Raw genomic sequence first — 26,613 nt, 5'->3', positions numbered from 1 at the left:
TTGCTAATTTTTGTCTACTGTTTGATGCTTTTCTTCTTACTTTGTCAGATACACTTAGATACTCTGGAAAATTTTTCGTTGCAAGCTTTCTGTATGTTAAAAGTATTTTATCCTGATTCAATCTTTTCTTTTCAATGTCTTTTCAGTATTTTTAGATAATCAGAAACTTTTCACTGTAATTTATTTTATACACCAACTTTTCCATTCTGATCATACCTATGTGACCAGAATTTATAACCAGAGGTCATAAATTTATTCTCCACTAATCTTTGCTAAAATATTCCAAAGTTTCCTTTTCATATTTAAGATTGTAATTCAACTAGAATTTTTTTTTGTGAATGGAGAAATGTAAAGTCCAACTTTATTTTTTTCATATAGATATTCAACTGCCCCAGCAAAATATATTCAATAATCTATCTTTTATCCATTGATCTGCAGTGTCTAATTTGACACAAATGAAGTTACTGTATATTTTTAAGCCTTTTCTAGGCTCTCTCTTCACTAAGACCATTTGTCTATATATCTATAGAGAAGTTCAATTATAAATTTACTAACACATTATCTTAATTTCTTATTTTATATCCATCTCATTGATGCATATAAACATATTTTGATTTTTTCAAGATATTTTATTCCTTTTAATCAAGAGAGTTTATCAAGAGAGTCTGTCTGGTTAGAAATACTGACAGGAACTGGGCTTCCCTGGTGGCGCAGTGGTTGAGAATCTGCCTGCCAATGCAGGGGACACGGGTTCGAGCCCTGGTCTGGGAAGATCCCACATGCCACGGAGCAACTAGGCCCGTGAGCCACAATTACTGAGCCTGCGCGTCTGGAGCCTGTGCTCCGCAACAGGAGAGGCCGCGATAATGGGAGGCCTGCGCACCGCGATGAAGAGTGGCCCCCACTTGCCACAACTAGAGAAAGCCCTCGCACAGAAACGAAGACCCAACACAGCCATAAATAAATAAATAAATAAAAATTAAACTTAAAAAAAAAAAGTTAATCGATAACATTAAAAAAAAAAAAAAAAAAAAAGAAATACTGACAGGAAAGAGTAATGTGATTTTTCTACTCTCTAACTTTCTATTTAAATTTAAAGAATAAATTTACCAATTAAACTTGCAATTTACTAATACCATATAATCTTAAATTTGATTGAAAAAAATCATTGGTTATTATTTATGTTCTTAAAGCAACAAACTACTAAAATTTGTTGATCGTATACTTATGTTCTTGTTAATATACTATTAATATGTTATATATTATACAGTGTACTAGATAGTATATTATAATTATTTCTAATCTATGAAAAATATAACCTTATTCTATTGTAAAGAGAAAAGAATTAAAAATCAGGGATTAACGTTTTTACATTATACCACATTTGAGCAGCAAATGCAGAAGTCCAATTAAGGTGTGAATGGATAGAAATGCAAATACACGGACTTTCCGCTACCCAACACTGTCTCATTGTTACAGAACAGAATATAATCTAAATATCTATATATCTGTGCTGACGGTCCTATGACATTTTTTCAATTCTAGAATCGAGTGGAGGTCTTTCTAGAAGTTTGTTTCAGTTATTCATTAGAAGTATAATTGTTGATAATTACACATTCTAAAGTATTCAGCACAAATATTTTAGAAACTCTCTGCTATTATAAAGATGAAAAGCGTGTTACATTATATTAGCAAGGTTTAAAAATTAGTAAATGTGGATGGAAATATTTTGAAAGTTCGTAATAGTGTCAACAGGGTCAACATTAACTATTGTGCTGAAATACTTTCATATATAGCTTAATAGATTTAAGATTTTTTTAATAGTTTTGTTATACATTTGTATGTAAATTTGGAGTCACATATTAATCTAAAGGAGGTATCTGATATACTGGTTCACACCTAAGTGCCCCCCCTTTTCTTGCATGTTTCTATTCATACTCCCTAGTAAATTGTTTATATTTATTTACTTTTTTTAAATTTCAAAATCATTCAGTTTTCAAAATGAGTAAGCCACATGATCCACCACTGTCTCACTAAAGAAATTAATTCATTCCCTAACTCTGTCACATATTAAAAGAATACATCCCAAATAGCAAATGGTACTTAGTTGAACTTATCAAAGATTGTAAGTGAACAATCTGTTTTGACATATTTTAAAATAAAACTGAACTATATAGCACTTGCTGAGAATTTGCTTTGGATAATGGAATGAGCTGAGAAGCTGCCAGTAGATGTTAATAAAATATTCAAAATATATTTTTATATAGTTCCTCCTTTTCCAGTAGTTACAATTTGAAGGAAGGTTTAATTCCCTCTGCATCAAAAGCATAATAACTTATACCTATATAAGATGATAATTTTGTGCTTATAATAACTATTCAATAAGTATTTCATAACTAAAGACTAACACTCTAACATTATTATGTGAATACATATTATTTTTGTTTTATATGAGTTATCTTATAAATCCTAGGTATAGTAGGCCCTCCCTGAGAAGCAATATAAGTAATTTGCCTAAGGAAATACAAGTAATAAATGGTAGAGCTGGGTTAAAAGTCAGGTAGTATGACTTCACTGACTTATTAACCACCGCATTAAATAGCCTTCCATCATTTGACTGGGAGAAAGACAAAAATGATTTCATGTTTTCTCAGGAAAGATTTCCACCAATTTTCAAAGACATTTTATATAAGTATTCTTCTAAAAGGTCTGAAATAATAGAACAGATATTCATCCATTTGGAAAGTTTTAAGAACATTCAGACTGTAGGCAAAAACAGGCAACAGATCTCAACATCATGTTACACTTTGTAATTACTTTCTAAGAATAACAGCCCAATGGTTGTTTTGGGATATGTTTCTTTTCTATAAAGATTATGCTTTTGGGCTGCTGACAAAAAGAAAACAAACAAACAAAATAATAATATTAATAATAATAATGAGAAAGAGGAAGAGGAGGAGAAAAGTAAAAAAGGCACTTGGGTCAGTGAGAAGAAAATTGTATTCAGAGAAAATATTTACTATAAACTAAATTCATTTCCAGCAAAGAGAAGTGTTTGCTTGTAAATGTTGACTCAATTTATGTCCTGAGAGACAGAATTAAAACCTGTCACACTCTGTGTATAGGAAGATGTGTAGTGTGAAAATTCTCCTAAGATAAAGCTACCATTAGAAACCAGAGTGGCCCCAATTGCTCTGTGTCTTTGGATTACTGAAGGGGAAATGAGCCTAAGAAATATATTTCAATGTTGACCAAATATTTTGTTCATGGATAGGTTGGAAAATAGACTAAAGGAGGTTCAGGAGAACACTGTGTATTAATAGAAGTGCTGCAAGAGGCAGGTCAACAGGATTGTTTTATTATAAAAACAGTATAATAGTGGGAAAAAGGCAGTAAAGCAAATCTCCTAGGGTCCGCTGTAGCCAATATTTTGAACAAGACCTTTATATTTTACTATAGCTTTTTCTTAAAATCCTATCAGAGTAGTTTGACAGTGTAAAGCAATCTAACATTATATGCTGATTCCTGAGCTCATTCTACTGATACTGCATTCAGGTTTCTATAACATTTTCAACAAGCACTGGAGTTTGGACAATTCATCTCCTTGTAGGATACCATGAGCTGAAATTCAGGGTATCAGCAGAGTCTTTTATAAGAGCCTATGGCATTTGTACAGCGGAGACCTAAGCACAGAGAAGTGGGAAACTATTTTTCATTGTGACAGATTAAACCTGTCAATTAAATTGTGTTCTACTTTAATAAGTATTTTGACAAAGTTAAGAAATCACTCTCTAGGACATACGTTTTTCAGCACCATTATAATGTGCTGCCTACAGCTTACAAATATGATATAAATTTATACACACAATGGATAATGAGTATATGTTTCAAATAAAGAATTTAAAAAACTTACTCTCTTTCCAGGAGGACCTGGTGGGCCAGCCTCACCAGATGGGCCAGGAGGACCCTAAAAAATGTGAAAAATACCTTTTAAGCAATTGGGTATTATTTTATGGCTCCCAGCACTGTTCAAAATCTGGACTGAAGCCAACCTGTTTCTTCATTTCTCCACATCTATCTTTCCTGGAAAATCTTAGCCCTATTTCAGATACCTAAACTTCTTCCAGATATCTATAATTCGAGCTGGTAAATTCATATGGAAAACTTCTTCACAGCTGGAAAAAAGTGAGTCGAATTCTTTCTATTTAAAACTGTTTTTTTAAAGTGCTAGTTTATATGTGACAAGCATCCAATAGATGTACTAATTAATAGAATTATATGGTTAATAATTCTACGCATATCACATACATCTGTGAACCATAAATCTATTACCTCTAATTTCATCTTGTGCAACACTAGCATTTTATTCCAAGGAGTATGCAACATGCTGGGATATGACCCACAAGTCTTATCTACACAGAATAAGTCTATATCTCTTTGACTGCAAGTATCCAGTGGGTATGGCTCTAGAGACAAAGTTATGTTAAGAGTGCAGTTTGTCTTTGACTCCTACTTAAGTCAGTGCCCTCCTTTACTTCCTCCCTAAATAAACTTATGTGGTCAAAGCCCCCTACTGCATTTCCCAAATTAAAAATAAAAAAGAGTCCAAAAAAGCTGAGTTCATTCCGGTTAGTAATTGAAGTAATTCATGCTAATAATAGGCTGATAACCTAGTTTTCTTCATTTAATTCTTACTTGTGTTTTTAAAATGACTTTCCACAGTTGGAGAGATAGTTCAATGTAATATAATATGACAAAATCACTAGTATGATATGACTACAGTTTTTATTATGAAGGCTTTGATGATATTTCTTAAATCACATCAAGTAAGAAATGTTCCATGTAACACTGACTTTAAACTGGAATTCAAATATACCTGAATATGTACACACATAGCTATGCTTTTGGAAGTGTAATTACTTCTGATTATTTCTTTAAAATATCTTGAGACTATGCAAAGATTGAATAAAAATAGTGTGCTTACTTACCGGTTGTCCAGGATCTCCATCTTCACCCTTGTCACCACCAACACCATCCTGACCCTATAATGGGCAATAGAAAATGAACCCAGGTATTTCTCACTATTAATTAACTTTTATCAGAAAAAAAATGATATGATGTACCATCTTAGTCCTTAAGAAAAATTATTACCAGATAAACAAAAGTATTATTATATTCTTTCAGTTGGTTTTTTTAAGGATTATGGTATCTCTCTTTCCATAAAATGTATGAAATTGCTATGATATCAAATTTAAAATATAGTATGCTCTTAATATAAGGAAAGGAGAGGATGTAATTAGTATAGAAAGACAGTGTATCCTTTAACCATGAACAAATATGGTGCAGTTTGAGACAGAATTTGCATTTTAGAATGGACTGAGGTAAAAGCAAAAATCTTGTAACTTTGAAATGATAGTAATGCGGCTACTCAGATAATTAGTATGTACAACTCAACAAAGTCTGGAAAACTAACCCAATGAAGAGATAATAATAATCATGCAGCACAAGTCTGATAGTCTCCAAATATATGAATTTTTATTCTGGTAGTTGTGATTACAGTTTACATCTTCCTTTTATTCCTATTTTTGGGGATCCACTGAAGTAATTAAGACTTTTCTTTAATTATTATCTGGGAACAATCCCCAGCAAAATAATTCCTTTGTTTTTCTATGATACTTACTGCAGGGCCAGGTTCCCCAGGGGGACCAGGATCTCCAGGAAAACCAACAGGACCCTAAAATAATGTTTTTAAAGGAAAGGAAATAAATGAAAAATTTTTATAAAGTCATGATATTCTGAAATTTAAGAGATAAAAGTCATGGTAAAACCATATGAGAAAAAAAAAAAACCGTATGAGAATATCTCTCTTCTGCTAGAAATTTTTTAAAAAATGGAATGAATTGAGAATGCTTATGAATACATCAAATGATGAAAAGTCAGCTTCACCAGCTATGGGCCAAAGTCTCATGATTTCTAGTCTTTCTACGAAGAGCTTCAAGTGGCTTTGACATAGATGCCACTTTAAAGAGGACCAAGGTCACTTACCGGGTTACCCTTAGGGCCATCGTCTCCTGATGGTCCTTTAGCACCAGGAGGTCCAGCAGCACCCGGTGGACCAGCTTCTCCTTTCTCTCCTCTTTCTCCTTTGGGACCCTACACAACGTAAGAAAAAGAATGATTATCTTACAAGCTTTAAATCAGTTTCTTAACCTTAGCATACGAGGTCAGACAATACTCTGCTGTGGGAGCTTGTCTCATGCGTTGCAAGATGTTTAACAGCATTCAGGTCTCTTTTACTTGGATGCCAGCAGCTACCATTCCTCCAAGTGTGATAACCAAAAATGTCTCCAGACATTGCCAAATGTTTCCTGGGAGTGAAATTCACTCTCAGTTTAAACCAATCTAAATTAGAATAATATAATGCTGATACAGTTCATAAATGTTTACTCGATGTAGCAGGGTTTGCTGGTTTCTTTTGTGGACAGTCCACCAAAGATATATGCAATAAACAGCTTATAGTTCTAATGTTCTAACTTATGCTAATGTAATTTTTTTTTAAGTTTCTGTGTGAATCAAAATATGCAGAGGATAGGCAAAATTATTGAACAAAAAGGCTCTGCACTGGTGATGATTCTTAACGGGTTGGAAAGTGAAAAGAACTGAATCACAGCTAGGAGTTAAGTTACATGTTTAAAATACTCTGAAGGAAATATCTGATCCATAACACACTACATTGAAAATAAGCCAGCACTTACGCCTGTGCCTGCTTCCCCAGGAGGCCCTGGGTTCCCTGCTTCTCCAGGCTCACCCTATAAGGAAGAGATCAAAAGAGTATCATAGCACAGAAACAATGTTTCACATTTGTAAAACTTCCTTCAATGACGACCATGACACTTTAAACTAGCCCTTAACTCATTATATTATTTGAAAGGCAGCGGACAACTTAGGCAGCGGACAACTTTGATAAAAAGAATAAACTTTTCCTATTACTGACCTTAATACTTTTATTTCTCAAGTGGGGAGATAGAACTGGATAAGCTGGATGCTACAATTCTCATCAGTTAGTTAATACCCAGAGCATTAACCCAAGTTACCACCAAACCACACAAAACAGACATTTGCATATTTCCTAAAAATTGTGTATTTGTGTTGCATCAATATTCATATTATAATTAAGTTTATGGATTAAACAATTTAAAATGTTTTGTACTAAAATATGAATTTACTTTAATAATCAAACAATTTCGTAGTATTTTGATAATCCTATAAAATTTAGTTAGTAGAGGTCTAAAGAGGTCTAAAGTAGAGCTATAAATAAATACAAAAACACTATTTATAAGATACACATAGATACTTAGATACTAATTAAAACTGCTCCGTTTGAGGATATATATTGGTAGTCTTTATGATCTCCATGTGTAAATGTGGATGGCTATTTTATGGCTCAGTGCAATAATAAATAAACCTCCTAGCCTAGTAGGCTTCCCTTACGAAAGTCTGTTACTAACTCTTCGCACTTAGAAATGCATACAAACATAATATTCGGTTCAAGTAATCATCCAAGTGAAGTAATACAATACATTCATGTACCATGTTTCTATACAAAATCAGTAGTACTAGAAACTCTGAAGTGAAAATTGTTCTAAATTTTTTAAAAATGTGAGGCCTGAATTTTCTTTAATTTTTAGCTCAGCTATTTCCAATATTCCTGGCACAGACCCACTGCTCATAAATTTGTTTGAAATGTATTATATTAAATATAAACATAATTCCAGGGGAGAGACTATTTTGTGTACATAATTTCTTATTCTTTGAGAATATGCACATATTTTAACTTCTTGAATTATCTGCATAATGAGGGAAGATATCAAGTACTTTCTAAGCATTCATTAGTATTATTATGTGTAAATTATTTTCTCTCTCAAGTAAGTAGCAAATATTTCCAATTATCTTGAATAAACTTTACAAGTAAAGTATTGCATTTTCATTATTTTCAAAGCAATGAATCATTCATCTATCCCAGTATGATGGAAAAAATGCAAGTGATATTTTTATGAGTCATTATTCACATCTTTGAAAAAAACTTAAGCAGTTTGCCATTCAAATCAACTGTAAAATGTCCATATTAAATTCTTTATATATGGAATATATATAGTATACTGCATAACCTCAGTTAGATGTGAAATTTAAAATAGCCAAACTCACACAAGCAGAGAGTAGAATGGTGGTCACCAGGGGTTGGAGAGTGGGGGCCATGGGGAAATGTTGGTTAAAGTGTACAAAATTTCAGATACTCAAGATGAATAAGTTCTGGAGATCTAATATATAGCAATATGACTATAATTAACAATATTGTATTGTGTGCTTGAAATTTGCTAACAGGGTAGATCTTAAGTTTTCTCATCACACAACCAAAAAATGGTAACTCTGTGAGTTGATGAATATGTTAATTAGCTTGAGTGTGGGCATTATTTCACAATGTGACATGTATCAAAATATCAATTATATGCCTTAAAAGTACACAATTTTTATTTGTCAACTATACCTCAATAAAGCTAGGGAAAAAGGAAATACAGGAAATCTATTGACTATGTACAAAATGTTTTCATATGTACCACATTAACTCATAGTGCTACCATAAGAGTTAGAACTAGAAGGGAAATAACTGCATATTTTGTGTTTTTTATTAATCTGTGTATTTTGTTGTTCCCCTTTAATCCCTGTCCACTATAAAGTTAAACTAGATTCTGAAATGATTCCATTTGTTTATTTTTTTTTATGAGGGAAATAATAGGTGGTGAAGAGACAGGATTAAATAATTGTCAAAAAATAGTACAGATTAACCTATTTGCAAAGCAGTAATAGAGACACAGACATGGAGAACAAATGTATGGACACCAAGGGGGGAAAGGGGGGGATGGTGGGATAAATTGGGAGATTGGGATTGACATATATAAACTACTATGTATAAAACAAATAACTAATGAGAACCTACTGTATAGCACGGGGGGAAAAAAAGAAGGTACAATCTATTTGTAGGATATATATTAAATTAATCTTAAAAATGCATTCCAACATACAGTAGGTGCAGACAAATACTGTTTGACTCCACTTATATGAGGTACCTAGAATAGTCAAATTCATAGAATCAGAAAGTACATTGGTAGATGCCAAGGGTCAGGGGGTAAGGGGAGTAGGGAGGGAGAATGGGGAGTCAGTGTTTAAAGGGGACAGAGTTTCAGTTTAGGGAGGTGAAAAATTCGGGAGATGAATGATGGTGAGAGCTGCACAACAATGTGAGCGCACTTAGTGCCACTGAACTGTACAGTTAAATATGGTTAAAATAGTATGTTTTATATTATGTGACTTTTACCACAATAAAAAACATTAAAAAAAATTTAAAGACAAATTTTTACTACAAAGTCTCTTCATTTTGAGAGCAATGCATTAATATTAATTTCTCTAATATATATATGAAAATTACCTTTTTTGAGTATTAGAGATAAGTGTGCACTATAAATAGCAATTACTTAAGATGAAATTAATATTAAATCTATAAAGGTCTCATTTAAAATCTTTGGAAAGGGGATGGGACAAAATCACAAGGAAAGAAATAAAACACTGTAACAAGACTACATTATACAAATTAAATATCTCTAGTATCAATGAGGCTATACCATGTTTATTCTAAGTAATAATAATTGATTTAAATACAATAATATAAATTCTATGAAGAGTATTGGCATATAAAGGAGGTGCTAGTTTATACATTTATTATTACTTATCATGTAACTATTTTATCCCATTCTATAGTGCACTTGTTAAGATTAAAGCCCCCTTCAGAAGGGACAGCAAATTACTCCGTATGCCTAAAGTCATAACAGATGTACTCATTCTTAAGGTAATATCCTGATCTGTCTCCTTGTTTTGAAGAAAACACTAAAGTACAAAATCTATCAATAGCAAATATATATTATATGGAAAACAAGTTAAACTTATTTAAGCAAAGTGCAGCATGACTAAAGTATCTTAGTTTCTCTTTTTTTTTTTTCATTGAATTAGTGACTGGGAATAAATTTTCCAAAATAGAAACGGGGAAGAATTCAAACCAAATCAGAGTTGATGTCAAAAATCTGTAATCTGCATCAAAGTGTATTACCCTAGATTCTGAAGAAAAAAATAAAATTAGGGTTTCATTTCTATCCTGCTGTCACATAGAAACTTTTTTAAACAGAGAAAAAATAAAACTCTGTTTTTTTAGTATAACAAATTTAGATTCAGGTATGTTTTAATTGTAAGAAGTCGAACGCCATCCTGATTGACTGAATCATTCTGTGAAGATTCAAAATTGGCCAAGTATTACCAGATAGGCTTTAAACAAATGGAAACAGTATGGAAAAGAAGTTCCCCAAAACTCCAAACATCTGGCATCCATGTTTATCTTCAAGGGTAGCACAGAGGATAAAACCATAAAAGAAGCAACTAAAGCACTTAAAACTTTTCCCACTGCACACACACAAAAGCTGTAGGAAACAAGTATAATAAGCTGAAAAGACTATTAAATGGTTTTAGAATTTGCTATATCGGCAAAAAACTAAAATTAGAGGCTAGTTCTCACAACTATCTGGTCAGTATTAGAGCCGAAAGAGGATGACGCAAAGGGAAGAAAGAGGAAAGGTGTGGGCCATCTTCATCAGTCTACTACTATGATACCATTAGACACCAGGCCTCTCTTCTGCTATTCTTTCTATGACAACTGAATTCAACAAAAAAGTTCTTTCAGTTACACTCTCAACTTATCTGCATTTTTCAACACAAAACTTTAAATTTAAGAACATAAACCAAGAGTTGGTCAATCAAAAAAACTAGACCGTTTATGCAGTAAGAATTAGATAATAACTTTCAAATATTTCTAATTTAGTAATTAAGAAACTATATAATAGTTGATCATATAAAATTAATTATAATCAAAATACTAGAATGTGGGTATTGAGAAGAAATAAACACCAAAATACTAGGTTCTCAACCTACTACATTTCTTTTTCTGAGGGCCAAATACTTTGATTAAGATAAATGAATGAGTATAAGATATGATATGTCAAAATTTTTGAGACTAAACAACAGAATCATTTTTATGATTAGGATAAGTCTATACTTTTGATATTTATTAACAAAACTGAAGCAAACTCAGGAAATTTCTAAGTTTTTTTTCACTGCATAATATTTTATCGTATGACATTTAATTTTCATCCCTTAAAACTGGTAAATTATTTTTTAAATAAAGCAAATAACAATGTTAATTTTCTTGAAAATTCTTTTAAGAAATGAGAATGAATGCATAAATAACAAATCAGAGGATCATTTTGACACTTTCATAAAAAGGAAGAGCAGATATTTTTAAATAAAATCATGTTCATGAAAAAAAGAAGCTATTCTGAGCCCAGATATTATGGCACATGCCAACTATTTTGAAAAGTGCCAAAGACAGGTCATAGTATTAGTAATGAAAATATAACTCCAAATATGACGAACTGAATGATTAATTCTTTTGTAATATGAAGGATTCTTTTTATGCTTTTAAGTCAGTTACATCTTTTTTCGCTTTTAAGTCAGTTACCAATCTCTTCTATTTTCAATAATGAATGGTTACTAGAGACACAGTCTAGTGAAACTTATGTGGGTTAGAGTGGATCCTGATTTAGTCCCTTTCTAATAACAAAACCTTAATGGAATTACTGAAATTCTCTACGATTCAGCTCACTCAGCCTAAAAATGTGGGTAATAATAATAATGCCATCATCATGGAGTGGCTGTGTTGATTAAAGTAAATAATCCACTGCTCAGCACAATACATGTCAATCAAAAATGTGATATCTCTAAATCACTTTTTCTTTAATTATTTAACTGTTAGAGTAGATGAGCTGTAGTTCATATAACTATGTGTAAAATACTTAGAAAGACAGAACTATTAAAAGCACGTCTAATACTAGCTAATATTGTCAAATTCCTCAATTCTCGCTGTTTCAAACTGTCTATCACTGCATTCCTTACCTTTTCTCCAACACCACCAACTGAACCAATGGATCCTGGGGGTCCTTGTGGTCCCTGTAGTATAGGAAAATGAATACAGTTATCCTTGCTCTTATAATAAAATACATAATCATAAATATATGTCCAGTTGTTCTCAAAGGGAGAGAAATATTATGCAAGAATATTCCAAGTCATTTGAAAGATGAGACAAAATGATGAACTTTACTGAGCTGTCAAATTTACTGGATAGCAAATAATTTAATTATACTAAATTGATTTTCAAATTCACCAGAATTTTGAAGATAAGGTAGGAGACTTTCCAACTCTAGTCATGTCAGTTGATACTTGGAACATAATGTCAATCTCTCTGCCTATTGAAGAGATCAGATTTAGAGGATGATTTTGTAGATTTTTTTAGTGGATCAAAATATGACTCTGGTTACGAATTATGTAATCCATGAAAAAAACAATATAAATCATCTCTTAACCTTTAAATTACATAGGGAGAATTAAAACCTAAAAGCATTTCTAGTACATCTGTGTCTAATCTATTTTACCCAGTTCTGGTCTGCCAAAATTAAAAGCAGGAATAATAGAAGAGCAATAAAGACAAGAATAAATGACTTGTTCTTTGTGAAAAGGGAAAGTCAAATGGAAACAGAACATCAAAGCCTATAAATTTGTTAATGGTAACAGTAAGATAAATACGGCATTACATTCCTGTAATATTGGAACAGTCAGTCAACAATTAAGCTTGGGGAAGGAAAGCTTTATACAGTTGAGAGGAAACATTTTTTACATGGTAAGAGGTGCACATATTATCATGCACATATTACTCTGACATATTTTATAGAAAGAAAATACAAAATACAGAACTTTTAGATAGTAGATGCATAAATAAAGGCTGTTTGGAGTACAGACCTAGGCTAGTACAATCAAGCCAATTACAACCATCTCCTCAAGCAATTGTAAAAGATAAAGGTTAAATTGGAAACAATTCAGCAACGTTGTACAGTTATTATGTGCAAGACAGTGTGCTGAACTGAACAATGCAGTTCTTAGAGCTAGTATTTCTCACTCACCAATAAATATTAATATATATTGACTGTAAATTTTGTACCTATATTATATTTGTGAGGCTTAGCTCCCTACAAAGCCTTTCTTTTCCTGTAAAATAAAATGGAGCGAGTAAATGATCCTTGAGCTCTTGTTCACTTAAACATTTAACAGGAGTGTAATTGTCTCCATTATATCTTGACACTACCTGCTATTAAATAATATCTATATAACTTCAAAATAATTAACATATTTCACAGTCTTACATCAGCTCCATTGGGACCTTGAGGACCTCTGGGGCCTGGAGGACCAGGTGGACCCTGTAAGAGATGAATATTAAGGTCTATGAAGACTAAACTCAAATGCATTTCTGATATTTCATTTTGTGATTAAGAAAACTAAAAGAAGTTTCAGCCTGCAAAATCATAGTCAGTGAAGCATATCAGGGTTATAAGTCATTTGTGATGGATACAACATCGTGTTAGCAAATGATTATTTACACATAGCTATGGGGAAATTAGAACTGCAGGAAGAACAATTTAATTAAAAATTAGAAAAGTCTGTTGTTACTATCTGGTACAATGAAGGCATACAGCTAGAAATATTTTAGGCTAGAATATGTTAGAATGCTAGAGTATAAAAGGAACATAAACTTTGAAGAGGAAATGGTGCTTGAGTAGATTTAGAATTCATTAATTCCATATTTTTATTTGTATATTTTTGTTTTGTTTTTTATGTCAGCTCTTATGTTACATATGCTAGAATTGGAATAAGATTAATTATTTAGTTGTCTTCCTCAAACAAAGGGTCTCTCTCTTGGTTGTGCTTTAAGATTACCTTGGGGCACTTTTTATAAAATACTGGTGGCCAGAACCCCTTACTTCAAGAATGTATTAATGATTCAGGGAACCATAGCAAGCATATTTAGAGAGGAGTTTGCTATGTAAGTGATGCTGTTTGAGGTATTAATTAGTTATTTGAATCAGCAATATTTATGTTCTCAGTTTTTAAGTTTATTGTAATAAGAATAATTTCTTATTTGAAGAAAATGAAATCTAACATGCAAATATAAAAATATCAAAATATGTATTCTGAAGGAAGCAAAAATTGGGGGCAATGTTTATTGAAGGGAAAGAGCAATTAGGAAATGTATTCATTACATTTCATTATAGATTTCAATGACCTTGGCTAATTGTTTCCTTACGCAAGGTAGTGCTCAATCAACAAATATATGTATTTCAAGTTTTTAGTTGAATTATTAGACTTAAACTTAGAGGAGAAAGCCAGAATCAATAAATGCAAATTTTTATGTTATAGCATTCTGATTAAGACAGAATTCCTTATTAAATTAAGAATTTGTTTCAAAGTACAATTAATTTTTAATACTGTGTTAACATTTGCTAATTATCTAAATCCTGTGTAACTATTATCTATTATTTACCTGTTTCACATCAAAGTCCAGAGCTAAAGACTAATAAATAACTGAAGCGTGGCAGTTTATATACACTTCAACAATAAATACACATTGAAATAAAAAATATATAACAATACATCAACCAAAGAATACCATATATGTATAAAACACTACTCCAAAGTGAGAAAGAGAAAAGATAGAGAATTAGTCAAGACTGTGGGGGGAGACTTCAATAGCGGCAGATGCTAGTTTGGGTGAGAATCAGGGAGGCATCAATCTGAAAAGTCATAGTCTTTAGGGCTACTTTGTTCATACTAATAAACCTTAAGAAAGATGTTAGTAATGTGGAAATTCACAGCATACATCAATTCTAAAACATAAAAACTTACCATGGGACCAACATCCCCATTTTCACCTTTTTCACCAGGTGGGCCTGGCAGACCCTAAGAAAATATAGTAGAAAACAATAAAAGTCATTCATGTATTTTAAAAACATATATTTGGCTAATTTCTAATATAGAATTAAAAATTAAATATAAGTTAAATAAGAACATGGAAATTGAGTCAAACTATCATTTGTCAAAATACTTATAATGCAAATATTGACTACATATGCTGGAATCTTATATCTACATTCACTAATAAAATTTATGCTTTGCATAATATACTGTTTGATTTCAGTTACAAGAACTAAGCACATTATTTGGTCTGGGAATTTATGAATACTAAATCATTTGCTCCATCTTTTATGAGTAGTATATGGAACTACCATTGTAGAAATTTTTTGGAAAAATCTTGTCCCAAATTATTTTAAAACACCTTATCCAGAAAGGATTTTATAGCTAGGTATAGTCAAAATTCTTTCAAAAATAAATATTCCATCCAATATATATCCAGGGTTACAAATATCTTCTGAACTTTTTTTTTTTAATTAATAGACTTTACTTTTTTTTTTTTTTTTAAGTATTTATTTATTTATTTATAGCTGTGTTGGGTCTTCGTTTCTGTGCGAGGGCTTTCTCTAACTGTGGCAAGCGGGGACCACTCTTCATCGCGGTGAGCGGGCCTCTCACTATCGCGGCCTCTCTTGTTGCGGAGCACAGGCTCCAGACGCGCAGGCTCAGTAGTTGTGGCTCACGGGCCTAGTTGCTCCGTGGCATGTGGGATCTTCCCAGACCACGGCTCGAACCCGTGTCCCCTGCATTGGCAGGCAGATTCTCAACCACTGCGCCACCAGGGAAGCCCTCTTCTGAACTTCTGATCTGTTAATTCCACTTCTGAATCTTAAAAACTCATAGGCCATGAGATCTGATATATTACACTTCCTTTATTGTCTCAATCCATTTCCTTTACATTCATTTGCAGTGTAAGTGCTTTAGGAGAGGTTTTGTGCTACTGAATAAACTCAGAGCAGCTGCACACAAATTTCACCTGGCCCCGTCTTTATGGAAAAATTATTTTACTTCCTCTTGCTCTTCCTGACTAGTTCCCCCATGCAGAGCTGTTTATATTTCCTCTTTCATATCACAATGATACTTTGTACATATTCGAATGTACACTTAAAAACACAATTATACCAGTTGTTTACATACTTATCCTCACTGGGCAGTGCTATTTCAGGTGTCAATTATTTATCTCTAACAATAAGCAGAGGACCAGGGAAAAACTGAGATTTTAATAAAATGTTGAATTTATGATGAATGAATGAATTCTAAGAAAATAAATCAACAGGAAATGCTACATGCAATAAGATGTTTCTTGTAACACTAGCTATGATAGTTAAAATTCTCAATTATTCCAGATGTTTAATCATAAGAAAACATAGTTAAATAAATTTGGTTATATAAACTAATGGAATATTATAAGACTATAATTATGATACTAATATTCTAAATATGAATAACGTTTATGATAAGTATTAAATACAAATATAAATGAATGTATACTATAAATTTAACTGTGAAATATGTATTAAAATAGGTATGATGACTATTGGACAGAAATAGTAAAAGTGGTAATAGGTTTTAAAATGGTAGAATTATGGATTGTTTTAATTTTTAAAATGTTTTTGGGGTTACCATTACGTATATAAATCATACATTTTATACATATTTAAACGTTTTTACAATAGTATGTCAGGTATAATCTATTTAAGAAATAAAAAATACACACTACATAAGCTCTACATTTCTACTGATATTTTAGTAAAGTTATTGACTTGGTCCTACACACAGTGGCTACAAAGTATTTGACTAAAACCCACAGTAATAAATACATTTTACTTATTACCTAGTAAACATGCACATGTAAAATAGCTGAAACATGGGTTTCAAAAAGTAATACTTACCTTGAATGGATAGATGATGATCTTTGATATTTTTATTCTATTTAACCTTATCCTGTTATATTTCATTTTTTTTTTAAATATATTTCATTTCTTAATGCTGGTAATAACCCACTAAATTGTTTTTGTGACCTACTAATTCCATATGACTCTCAGTTTGGAGAGAGGGTACTTTACCGAGTATATTTGTAAACTTTTTTTAATGTTCCATATATTCATTTTTATGAGGAAATCTTAATTACTGATTTATAATGAACAACATATACCAGAATGTCATTTATTTTTTCTCATGTATCAGTCAGATGTCTAGGAAAATAACCTATCATATGTACTTCCCAAATAGTTATCGTCATCTGATGCTAGCTTCTAGAATTACTAGAGAAATTCCTAGTAAGTTTCCTGGGAGGAAAGAGCCAGGTAGTGCTTCTGATTTTAGCCTGCTTAAAAATTATTTGAAAGAGATCCCTAAAATTTTAGTTTCCAAGATCCACAACCTAAGAGATTCTAATTCATTGATGGAACACATGAACTCAAATTCTTAACAGACAAGTAGATTTTTAACACAGATGAAATAAACATTTCAGTTTGTCCATTTCCTTAAGTAGTAAGCATTACAGCTTAAACATAATTAAGTTCTTATAAACACTGTATAAGTTAACAATCACATTTATTATCTTCTGTACAGGTTTCCACCACTTTTAGTACAGAGTGCATCTGATTTAGTACAGAGTGCATCCCCAAATTGAATGATATATAAATATTCGCTCATAGCTGTCTTTTATTTCTATAACAAGCCCAGTCTACATTTCCATCTTTTATTTGCGCATATGATTATTCTTAACATTAGTTCAATAGAAACCTTCCAATAGAAAAATATTTAAATATTTATTTTTTTATGAAGTTTGATTATAGTTCGAGTTAAGACAGAATGTTCTTATTATTAAAATTAATAGAAACATAATGAGTCAAATTCTCTTGTTGCAGGAACTAAACGTGCAAAATTGCACTCCAGTGTTAATCAGTTTTCACATGTCCTACCTCTTTCCTAGGGAGTAATTTATGCATGGAGAGACTTTTTTAAGGTCTGTCAATTTAAAATCATTTACTACGTAAGTGATGAAATAAAAAAATGAATTCAGGCCAAGAACTCTCATTCTATATGTCTCCTTCATATGCAGACAAATAGTAAACATAGAAATGAAAAATCAAGTCATTTAAACAGAATATTAGATTATTATTATTTTTGTCTATTATAATTGCTAATATCTATTCTGCCATGAAGACTCAATTAAAGGATGCAGATGTGATTGTGAACATGTTAATTACATTAGCATCTTTTCAGATTCCTGATTTAAAGAGGTAGCTGTGGGAAAAATATAATCAATTTTTCAGGGAACTGATTTACTGAGTCATCCTCATCAAAGAGGACATTTCTCACTCTGTGGAAATGAAGACTTTTTTAATATAATATCTTGTAAATATAAGCTACAAGGCATCTTTTTTAATCATGATAACTAAATTTCTAAATTACAACCTTATAGAATTCAGAATAATCAGTTAACTGAAAAAGCAGAAAATGAGTGGTAATATATCCATTGGCAATCTAATTTTTAATACCTTGTTGTTTTCAAATATGTGTACTTCTCATACATACTGATATATACTACTCAGGATTGCTTATTTATTATTGTCTAACAAGTATAAAAGGGCTAAACACAAATATGAAATGAAGTTTTTACATTTTCCAAGTTGAAAAATAATTATTTTGGCATTAAAAAAAGTAGAAAATTGTAACATCCTGTTCACTGGTAGACATCCATTGAGTGTTATAACAATAATTGTTATGATAATATAATTATATTTTTACAGTATAATTTGTATATATACAATAAGCTAGTTAATATTAAAAACCAATATTCTATGACTTTACTTATGAAAATAGAGATAAAAATTAAATTTATACAAATTCAACTTTTACTTACTTTTCCACAACTTCACAAAATTTTGAGTACAATGAACTAGATGATTTAATTTAATCATTTCTAAAATTGCTAATGTGGCATAACTAATATTCACATGGCACCCAAATAGCATTTAAAACAAAATTTTATAATCTTTTAGAGGATCACTAGGTAGGTATTGAATAAGCAAGTGGGAGAAGAAAATCAGACGTTTCCAAAGTTTGTAGGAAGCAGTTAACATCACATGGAAGAGTGGAAAAACAACTCAGAACAGATGTCTACTATGCAATGTTTTGCCTAAGAACCCAGTTGTAAGCCATATTTGAATGAAAACTTTTTAGCCTACAATGTTTTACAATTTAATATTTCCTCCCCTGAAAGTGTTTCATAAAATACAAATTATAATTCTAAATTTAAGAAGTTATTTTAAATGACCAATTTACTGTTAATTTGTTTATTTTACCTATTATTGTTTAACATTTCTTGTTGGCAGTTTCTGTTAATAGTTGCGATGGACAGTTTGCTGTTTCTCAAAAGGCTTTTAGTTTTTGCTAGCCATCTGGAGTACTAATTTTCTTGCTATGAGATGTGTGAAAGAACGCTTCTAACATCTTGCTTCTAACTGTCACACTTAAAGAAGGTTGTCATTCATTTTCCAAATACAATGAGGATGAAGAAAAGGGGTGTTATACCTATGGTGGGGCTAAATAAACTCCAGAAACAGAAACCAGGGCAGATGCAGCTTCAGAAAAATTAATAATAATTGATTAAAAGCAGTTAAAGTTCAGATACACATTTAAGTAAAACAGTCATTATACTTAAACTTTGTACCCTAGTTCCCAGATAGAAAGAAGGAAAGCTGTTTTGTTTTACAACTTCCAGAAAACCTGGTGTGAAAATTAAGTGGGAATGACAAGGGTGTGCAACTCAGAGAACATCTTACCTGAAGACCTATGGGACCCGGAGGTCCTGGGAAACCTCTGGCACCTTCATCACCTTTTTGTCCAAACATCCCCTGCTGACCTCTGGGACCTGGCTCACCATCACCTCCCTAGAAAAGACCGATAAAAATGATCACAAACTGGAAGAATCATGATTCTGCTACAAGTCATCATAAAAATATAGCCATTTCTAATTTAATCAGTCTATTTATAAGTAACCAAGTAAAAAGTAAGTTACATTTCCATTATCTGCTGCAAATATACCATTGTTTGTTTTGCTTACATTATTTGATTCTGGAATATGACTGATTTTGATTTTCTCACGTATATCAAGTGAAGTAAAAGCTATTTAAAAAGGGAAAATAATGTTCAGAATTGTCTACGAAGTAAGTACTTCTCAACTGGTTATTATCTATCTTCAAATGAAGTCACAGTGTTTTTTGTTTATAAAGATCAGCTTGGTTAGCTACATTAGATAATTTAAACTTGATTTAATGTTAAGCATACAAACTTATTACCACATGAAATCGACTGGTTATGTGACAGTTCATAAATCTGATCAGAGAACGGTAAGGATTTAGATTTGCTGAACAAAGAGGAATACTTACAGCAATTCCAGGGGCACCAACTGGACCCTGAAGACCTGGGGGACCAGGAGGACCCTGCGGTGAGATAAAAATCTGTAATTTTGAAACTGAAGCCAGAGGAGCCTGAGCTATGATGTGCAGAACATTTGGTTGATCAAAATCTATTAAGCATCTCTACATTTCTTGGGGAAAAAAAATAAAAGGTTTTTGCATTCAGTGCAGTCAACCATTATTTATTATACTCCTTGAGACTCAGACTTGCCTACTTGCAATCAATTTTAAATTGGCAGTTATTGAAAGCATTCTCAACTATAATGTGGATATTTAAAAATGGATTTCTACGCTAATATAAATCATGTTGAAGTTTCACACTTGAAAATTTTCAAAATACCAGATTTCTTTAATGAGATATGTATGTGTCAGAAAGAGCACATGAAAAAAGCATCCATATGTTAGCTTCTAAATGAAAAATAGGATGTGGGGAATTCTATATGACAGAAAGTAGTGATATATGAAACCTCAGAATTTTCTTTATATGTAAACACATGCAAACTCAATATTATATATTAAGTATACTGGAACTCCTTATTTTGAGCAGTAGATTTCAATAGCTTTATGAGTCTTACATACATAAATATTACTTCTTAACTGTCCTTTTTTTCAACATAAATAACTGATCAGGCACTATAAAAGATCCAGACACTAAAGAGTCATTGGATTGGATTGTTCTTTTTCTTAAAACTGCCACACAGTGGGAAGAGTGCTTAAAGCATAGGTTCTGGAGGTGTGGTTCAGGGTCCACTGGGGTACCTGAGGCCCTGTCAGGTTTCCACTAGGTCAAAAATCCTTTTCATAACAACTTTAAGATATTATTTGTCTTCAAACCATATGGTATTTGAACTAACGATGCAAAAACAATGAAGGGTAAAATTGCTGATGCTTTAGTCTCATTCTGTGGCTCTTAGGGTTGGAATTATTGCATTTCTTAACACATAATTTGAAAAGAGGTTTTATTAAAATTGACTGAATCTCAAACTGAATAGTTCCCACAGAGGTAATATAGTAGTGATATTATAATCTTCGGAGAGGTAAGGGAATAGTAATATGAAAAAATGTCCATGGTTAACATTGAAAGGAGTTAAATGAATAATGCCCCCTCAATAGGAAGTAGGAAACTTACATTTTCTCCTTTGTCACCCTTGCTGCCTTTTTGTCCTGGTTCACCGATTTCACCCTGTATTTGAAGGATTTGAGTTAAAGTTTATCTCTAATATGCCATACCTGCCATTGCATTGTCATTACTATCATTGTATGATTAAATTTTACTTTAAAGTAATTATGTGCTAACATTTAATGTCACAGTTTAAATTGGAAAAGCCTGCTTCTCACTTTCTAGTATTGACTAATATTGATTTATAATATTGATTAGTATATAGACAAACAAAAGTCAACTGAACTTTGAGGAATACTGCAGTTGGATTTTTAATTCACAAAATCAATTTTGTCTGAAATATTACCAGTATAAACTAATAATGAAAATACATTAATTTATATAAAAATATAATTACACATTAATCAAAAATCAGTTATTTTTTCTCCTAGTTTTCCAACTGCTAAAATGTTGCACATTATCAGAGCACTGGTTAACAAATTTTGTTATATAATTTCACAATAATATTAGAAAATATATTCAGTTCAAACACAACAACACAGCTATACATTCAAAATCAAGAGCTTAGAATCGTTACTTACACGTTAGTAAAAAATAGGGAAGTATAGGATTATCAAATATGTATGCAGCTCATTCTTAAATTTTAATTCTGCAATATCCAAGACACCACAGCTAAATGTATACAAGTAATTAATTAAATTAATTTCACATTTATTTCAGAAACATATATATTTAAAAATAGATAAGCAACTTCGGCATCTGTTATTTTTTCTCACTCCCATTGTTCTTGTCTTGTTTATATCCTACATACTATTTCATGGGATAACGATAATTCCCAACCTCTAAAATAAAACTTTTGAGCACAAGGAAGCTGTATTGAAACTTTGGAAAAGATATCTTTAGATTTGACATCTAATCTTAAAAGAGATTATATCCAGGATTCTTAAGAAAAAATTTATTTTTCACAGGATGCACTAATATGAATAAAGAGCACTCACCTTGTCTCCATCTTCTCCAGGGGAGCCAGCAGGCCCAGCAGGCCCTGGGAGACCCACAGGGCCTTGTACTCCATCTCTGCCTGCAGGGCCTTGGGGACCTTTTTCTCCCTGCATTGAAAATCCAGCAGGTCATTACTTTGCTGTAAGAAACCTATAAATTAGCTATTGTTACAATTTTTAAGTACAGCTACAACAGTCATACTCTGGCTTCCATATTTGACAAGGAAATTGCTTTTATTTTCCCCCAAAATATATTTTCCCAATATATTGCTATTTCCTAGTAGCAAATGATAACACAAAAGATCTCTACATTCTTTCGTGACTAAGAATACTAACACTGTTAACAATTTATGAATCTCAAGTTATGGGTCACAAAAACAATTAAGACTCAATTTGGAATTTTTCTTTCAATCACACATTTTCAAATCAAGCATTATATATTGATAAATCAGATGCTCGATGTTTGTGAAAACTCACTGACCCTTTACTCTTTTTCTGTGCTGCTACTGAAATAGCTGGGCAGTGCCTATCAGGCCTCAAAAACCATAAAATGCATTTGCTCGTATACCCAACTTTATAATATGCTTTCTGTGTAGACTTTTTCTATTTTGTAACAATGTTTCATGAATTTTTCTAGATTCTGGTATTTTGTTTCAGTGCTGCTTTTACTGATTCAAAATGACAAGGCTGTTAGCTTTTTAAAATTTTTTGTTTACTTTTTGACAATGACATTATTTTCCTCTTTTAAAATTTAACTATATTGTGTAGTTTAAAAAGTATAGGCTTGATAATAAAGATGGCAAAAAATTCTTTCAGAGCTTAAATAAATGATTTCCTAAAAGTCAAGACTTCATCAGTTCTGCACAAAGTTATTCCTGATTGCAGTTGGTGGTTCTATCTTTTCTCTCATTACACAAGCTGGGAATCCATGTCATTAGTTCCTGCTCCCCACCCCTCTGTCCCTCACCACCTCGTGTCCCTTTACGATGACTAAGTTTTATCTCTTGAATATATTTACTTCTCTTTATCTCCACCATTAACATCTTACCCCAAAATACTAGTAGACTTCCTCTCAACTATTGAAATATTTCCTTCTTATCTCACATCTATTCTTACTTCCAAACTATCCCCTGTGCTGCAATCAGAGAGACAATCATCTTACCAACATTCTCTGTAGTCAATTTACTTGTTTACCATTCCTAAGGTAAAGACCAAGCTGCTACTGTGGTCTACCATTACCGGGCTCCTTCTACCTATGGACCAGCATCTAGCCTCCCTTGCCCTTGTGCTCTATATTTCAACCCCTGTAGATCTTTTTTAGTCAAACTTGATGCCATACCCTTCCTGTCCCTTGGCCTGAGCACATGTTGTTCACTTAGCCTGGAATGCCCCTAGGAGGACCCTCCACTTAGTTAATTTCTCCTCATCTTTTACATTCCATCATCAATGTCCTACCCAAGGAAAGGCTCTGATTCCAGCTTAGGTCCCTCTGTTATAAGCTGACATACACCAGTACATTTCCTTATATCATTAGCCAGAGTTTGTAATTATACAGGTACTTAGTGATTCTTTGCTTATGATCTAATGTCCCATCAGACATAAATTGTGTGAGGGCAGAAGCTGTCTGATTTTGTTTTCCATTGTACCTCACTGGCCTGTGGCCCAGAGTAGCCATTTAAGGCTAGTTAGTTAATTGCTTAATGACAACAAACATAACAAAATGTCTATAAAACAGTTAACAAGTTTATTACTTTATTGGGTTCCATACGATCTTATTGTATTTTTCAAAACTATGCCATAATTATCATTTAACACATACCTCTGATGTCACACTGGAGACCTTTTATTTCCTTCAAATTAAATATTGCAATGTCTCAAACCTATCTCCACTCATAAAATGTGCTGTGCTATTCACAGTGTCACTATTTTGAACACATGAGCTGATTCAGATATTTCTCCTTAATTTGGATTTCCTTGAGAGACTGAACTCCAAAAATCAATCCTTTTATATGAGAGGATCTGTAAATAAGACAGATTAATTCTTCTGTGCCTTCATTACAGTACACATAATCTCTAGCCAGGAATCACCTGCTGTTTATTTCTTCTGATCCTGGTCTGTGTGGAATCTATACCACTATATCAGATTTATATTTGGGTTTAGGAAGAGGTAAAAGACTTTGCTTAACATCTTAGCCAACGTCTCCATCAGTTTTTACTAAACCTCTGCATGGAGGACTATGGGTATTTTCACCCAACACTTCTATAACCATTTGATGCTACCATCCCTAGATAGATAACTTCTTCAAAAGTACTACCTAATACTGTGTCCAGCACTTAGTTGCTCTCAATAACTATTTGTTGAATAAAAGAACAGTGGAACGAACACCTTGGAGTTTTTGTTGGTGGTGGGAATAACAGAGAGAACGGGTGGGCAGAACATTCTCCTTTCCCTCCCTCCTCATAATACCACCAATTACCAACAAAACCCGGGCCAAATCTTATCTCTGAAAAGAGCTTCTGTCAATAATTTCTCCTCTATATCATCAAAGTAATTTATTATCATTTTCAATACTTTTCCATATTCTTGTCTTTGTTTCAATATTTTACTTTTTCTTCATAAAGTCAAGGTATTTAAAACCCAGCCTTCAACTTATTATCTTCAGAGGATTCTTGGCTTCTCTAATAAGTATATTCTCAATTGGTATACAAAGCAATGCATATCTGTTTTCTCTGTATACATTCTTCATTGTGTTGTGCCAATATACGGGTGCCCTGGATTTTTGAATGAACTTGTATGAAAGGGCCCTCCCAGTGCACAGTACACTATAAAAGTTTTATGGACAAATCTTTAGTGCCTGAGATTGGTTGGAAATTATAGAAATTGTAAGAAGGAGCCAAAGAACAATTTTTTATAGTTGTCTTTTAACATGTCAGAAAATAATGTCTAATTTTTCAACAAATTTACTAAGCTGGAAATATATTGCTTTAAAAACTTCTCAGCAATTAAAAATGCTTTCTCTGTCACCAAAAAATTCTAACCACAGGTGATATGGTCCTATTCTAATATTCTAAATGTGTCTAAAAGGTAGTAGATTACAGAAAAACAGTCACTTTAATTTGGAAATACTTAAACAAGATCACAAACAGTAATGTCAATGGACAATGAAAGCAACTTCCTAAATCTGACTCATCTTGCTAAAACTAAGGCCTTAGTGATTAAAAGGTATTTTGAAAATTATAGGTTTAAACTAGATAATATATGTCAAAACTTACATATACACAAAAGTACTGAACTCGTATTTTTTGCATACAACGGTCAGCAATTTTTATATATATTTACTGAACAAGTTTGTGTTTTAGCCTTGGAGGATGAGAGAATGCTTTAGTCGTTTTAGAAAATGAATATGATTAAGTCAAAAACAGGAACAAAATTAGGGGAGAAATCTTGATGATGAAACAAACCTAATGGACAGAATATATCCATAATTATTAAATAAATATAAGATAAAATAATTGACCAGATGTTTTCCACCTCTTTCGCTGTAGATCAAAACTCAAATCACATGAGAAGTGCAGCCTCTTTCTATGCGTTTCACTTACAGACCATGAAAGTGATTGGAAATTAAGTTGTACTACAAGAGGAGTGAAAAGTGAACCCTTTTCTAATATAAAGCAGCAAAGTATGGTTTTAATCAAAAGTCCAATTTTATCTTTTAAAAGGAACAAAATCAGAAGCCTTTCACATTAATAATATCCAACTCCCTCACAGATATTAGGGTTTCATAAAATGTGGAAAAATGTCATCTCATTTAATGAATTTGAAATTTTCTGTATTACAAATATAAAAAGAAGTGGGTTTATATGCCAGGCACATAGGCAGAAAGAATGCAGTGGACTATGAAGAGCTAATATCCTTGAATACAAAGTAATAACTTGTGCAGGATGACAGTATAATATATTCCTCCGTGAAATGACTTACAGGAGCACCTTTCTCTCCAGCTGGACCAGGAGGACCCTGCGGTCCTGGTCGCCCTGGCAAACCAATTGGGCCAGCTGTTCCTGCTGAGCCACGTTCTCCTGGTGAGCCCTAGCACAGGGGAGAAAAGGTATT

General features: G+C 32.3%; 1 protein-coding gene across 1 annotated transcript in view; it reads right to left on the bottom strand.

Moving 5' to 3' along the window:
* COL11A1 (collagen type XI alpha 1 chain) overlaps positions 1-26,613 on the bottom strand; it is a 214,605-nt gene that overhangs the window by 28,083 nt on the left and 159,909 nt on the right. Inside the window, exons 42-54 of the mRNA XM_082451859.1 lie at positions 26,482-26,589; positions 22,503-22,610; positions 21,514-21,567; positions 20,355-20,408; positions 19,749-19,856; positions 14,890-14,943; positions 13,353-13,406; positions 12,052-12,105; positions 6,756-6,809; positions 6,046-6,153; positions 5,681-5,734; positions 4,989-5,042; positions 3,914-3,967 (exon numbers count right to left, since the gene is read on the bottom strand). Of these exons, the coding sequence (XP_082307985.1) occupies positions 3,914-3,967; positions 4,989-5,042; positions 5,681-5,734; positions 6,046-6,153; positions 6,756-6,809; positions 12,052-12,105; positions 13,353-13,406; positions 14,890-14,943; positions 19,749-19,856; positions 20,355-20,408; positions 21,514-21,567; positions 22,503-22,610; positions 26,482-26,589 (918 nt within the window). The remainder of the gene's footprint in view (positions 1-3,913; positions 3,968-4,988; positions 5,043-5,680; positions 5,735-6,045; positions 6,154-6,755; positions 6,810-12,051; positions 12,106-13,352; positions 13,407-14,889; positions 14,944-19,748; positions 19,857-20,354; positions 20,409-21,513; positions 21,568-22,502; positions 22,611-26,481; positions 26,590-26,613) is intronic.

Source organism: Balaenoptera physalus (genome assembly GCF_965194825.1).
Source record: "Balaenoptera physalus genome assembly, chromosome: 1".
Taxonomy (NCBI): Eukaryota; Metazoa; Chordata; class Mammalia; order Artiodactyla; family Balaenopteridae; genus Balaenoptera; species Balaenoptera physalus.
Note: the sequence above shows the minus strand (reverse complement) of the source record. Positions and strands in the feature narration are given on the sequence as shown.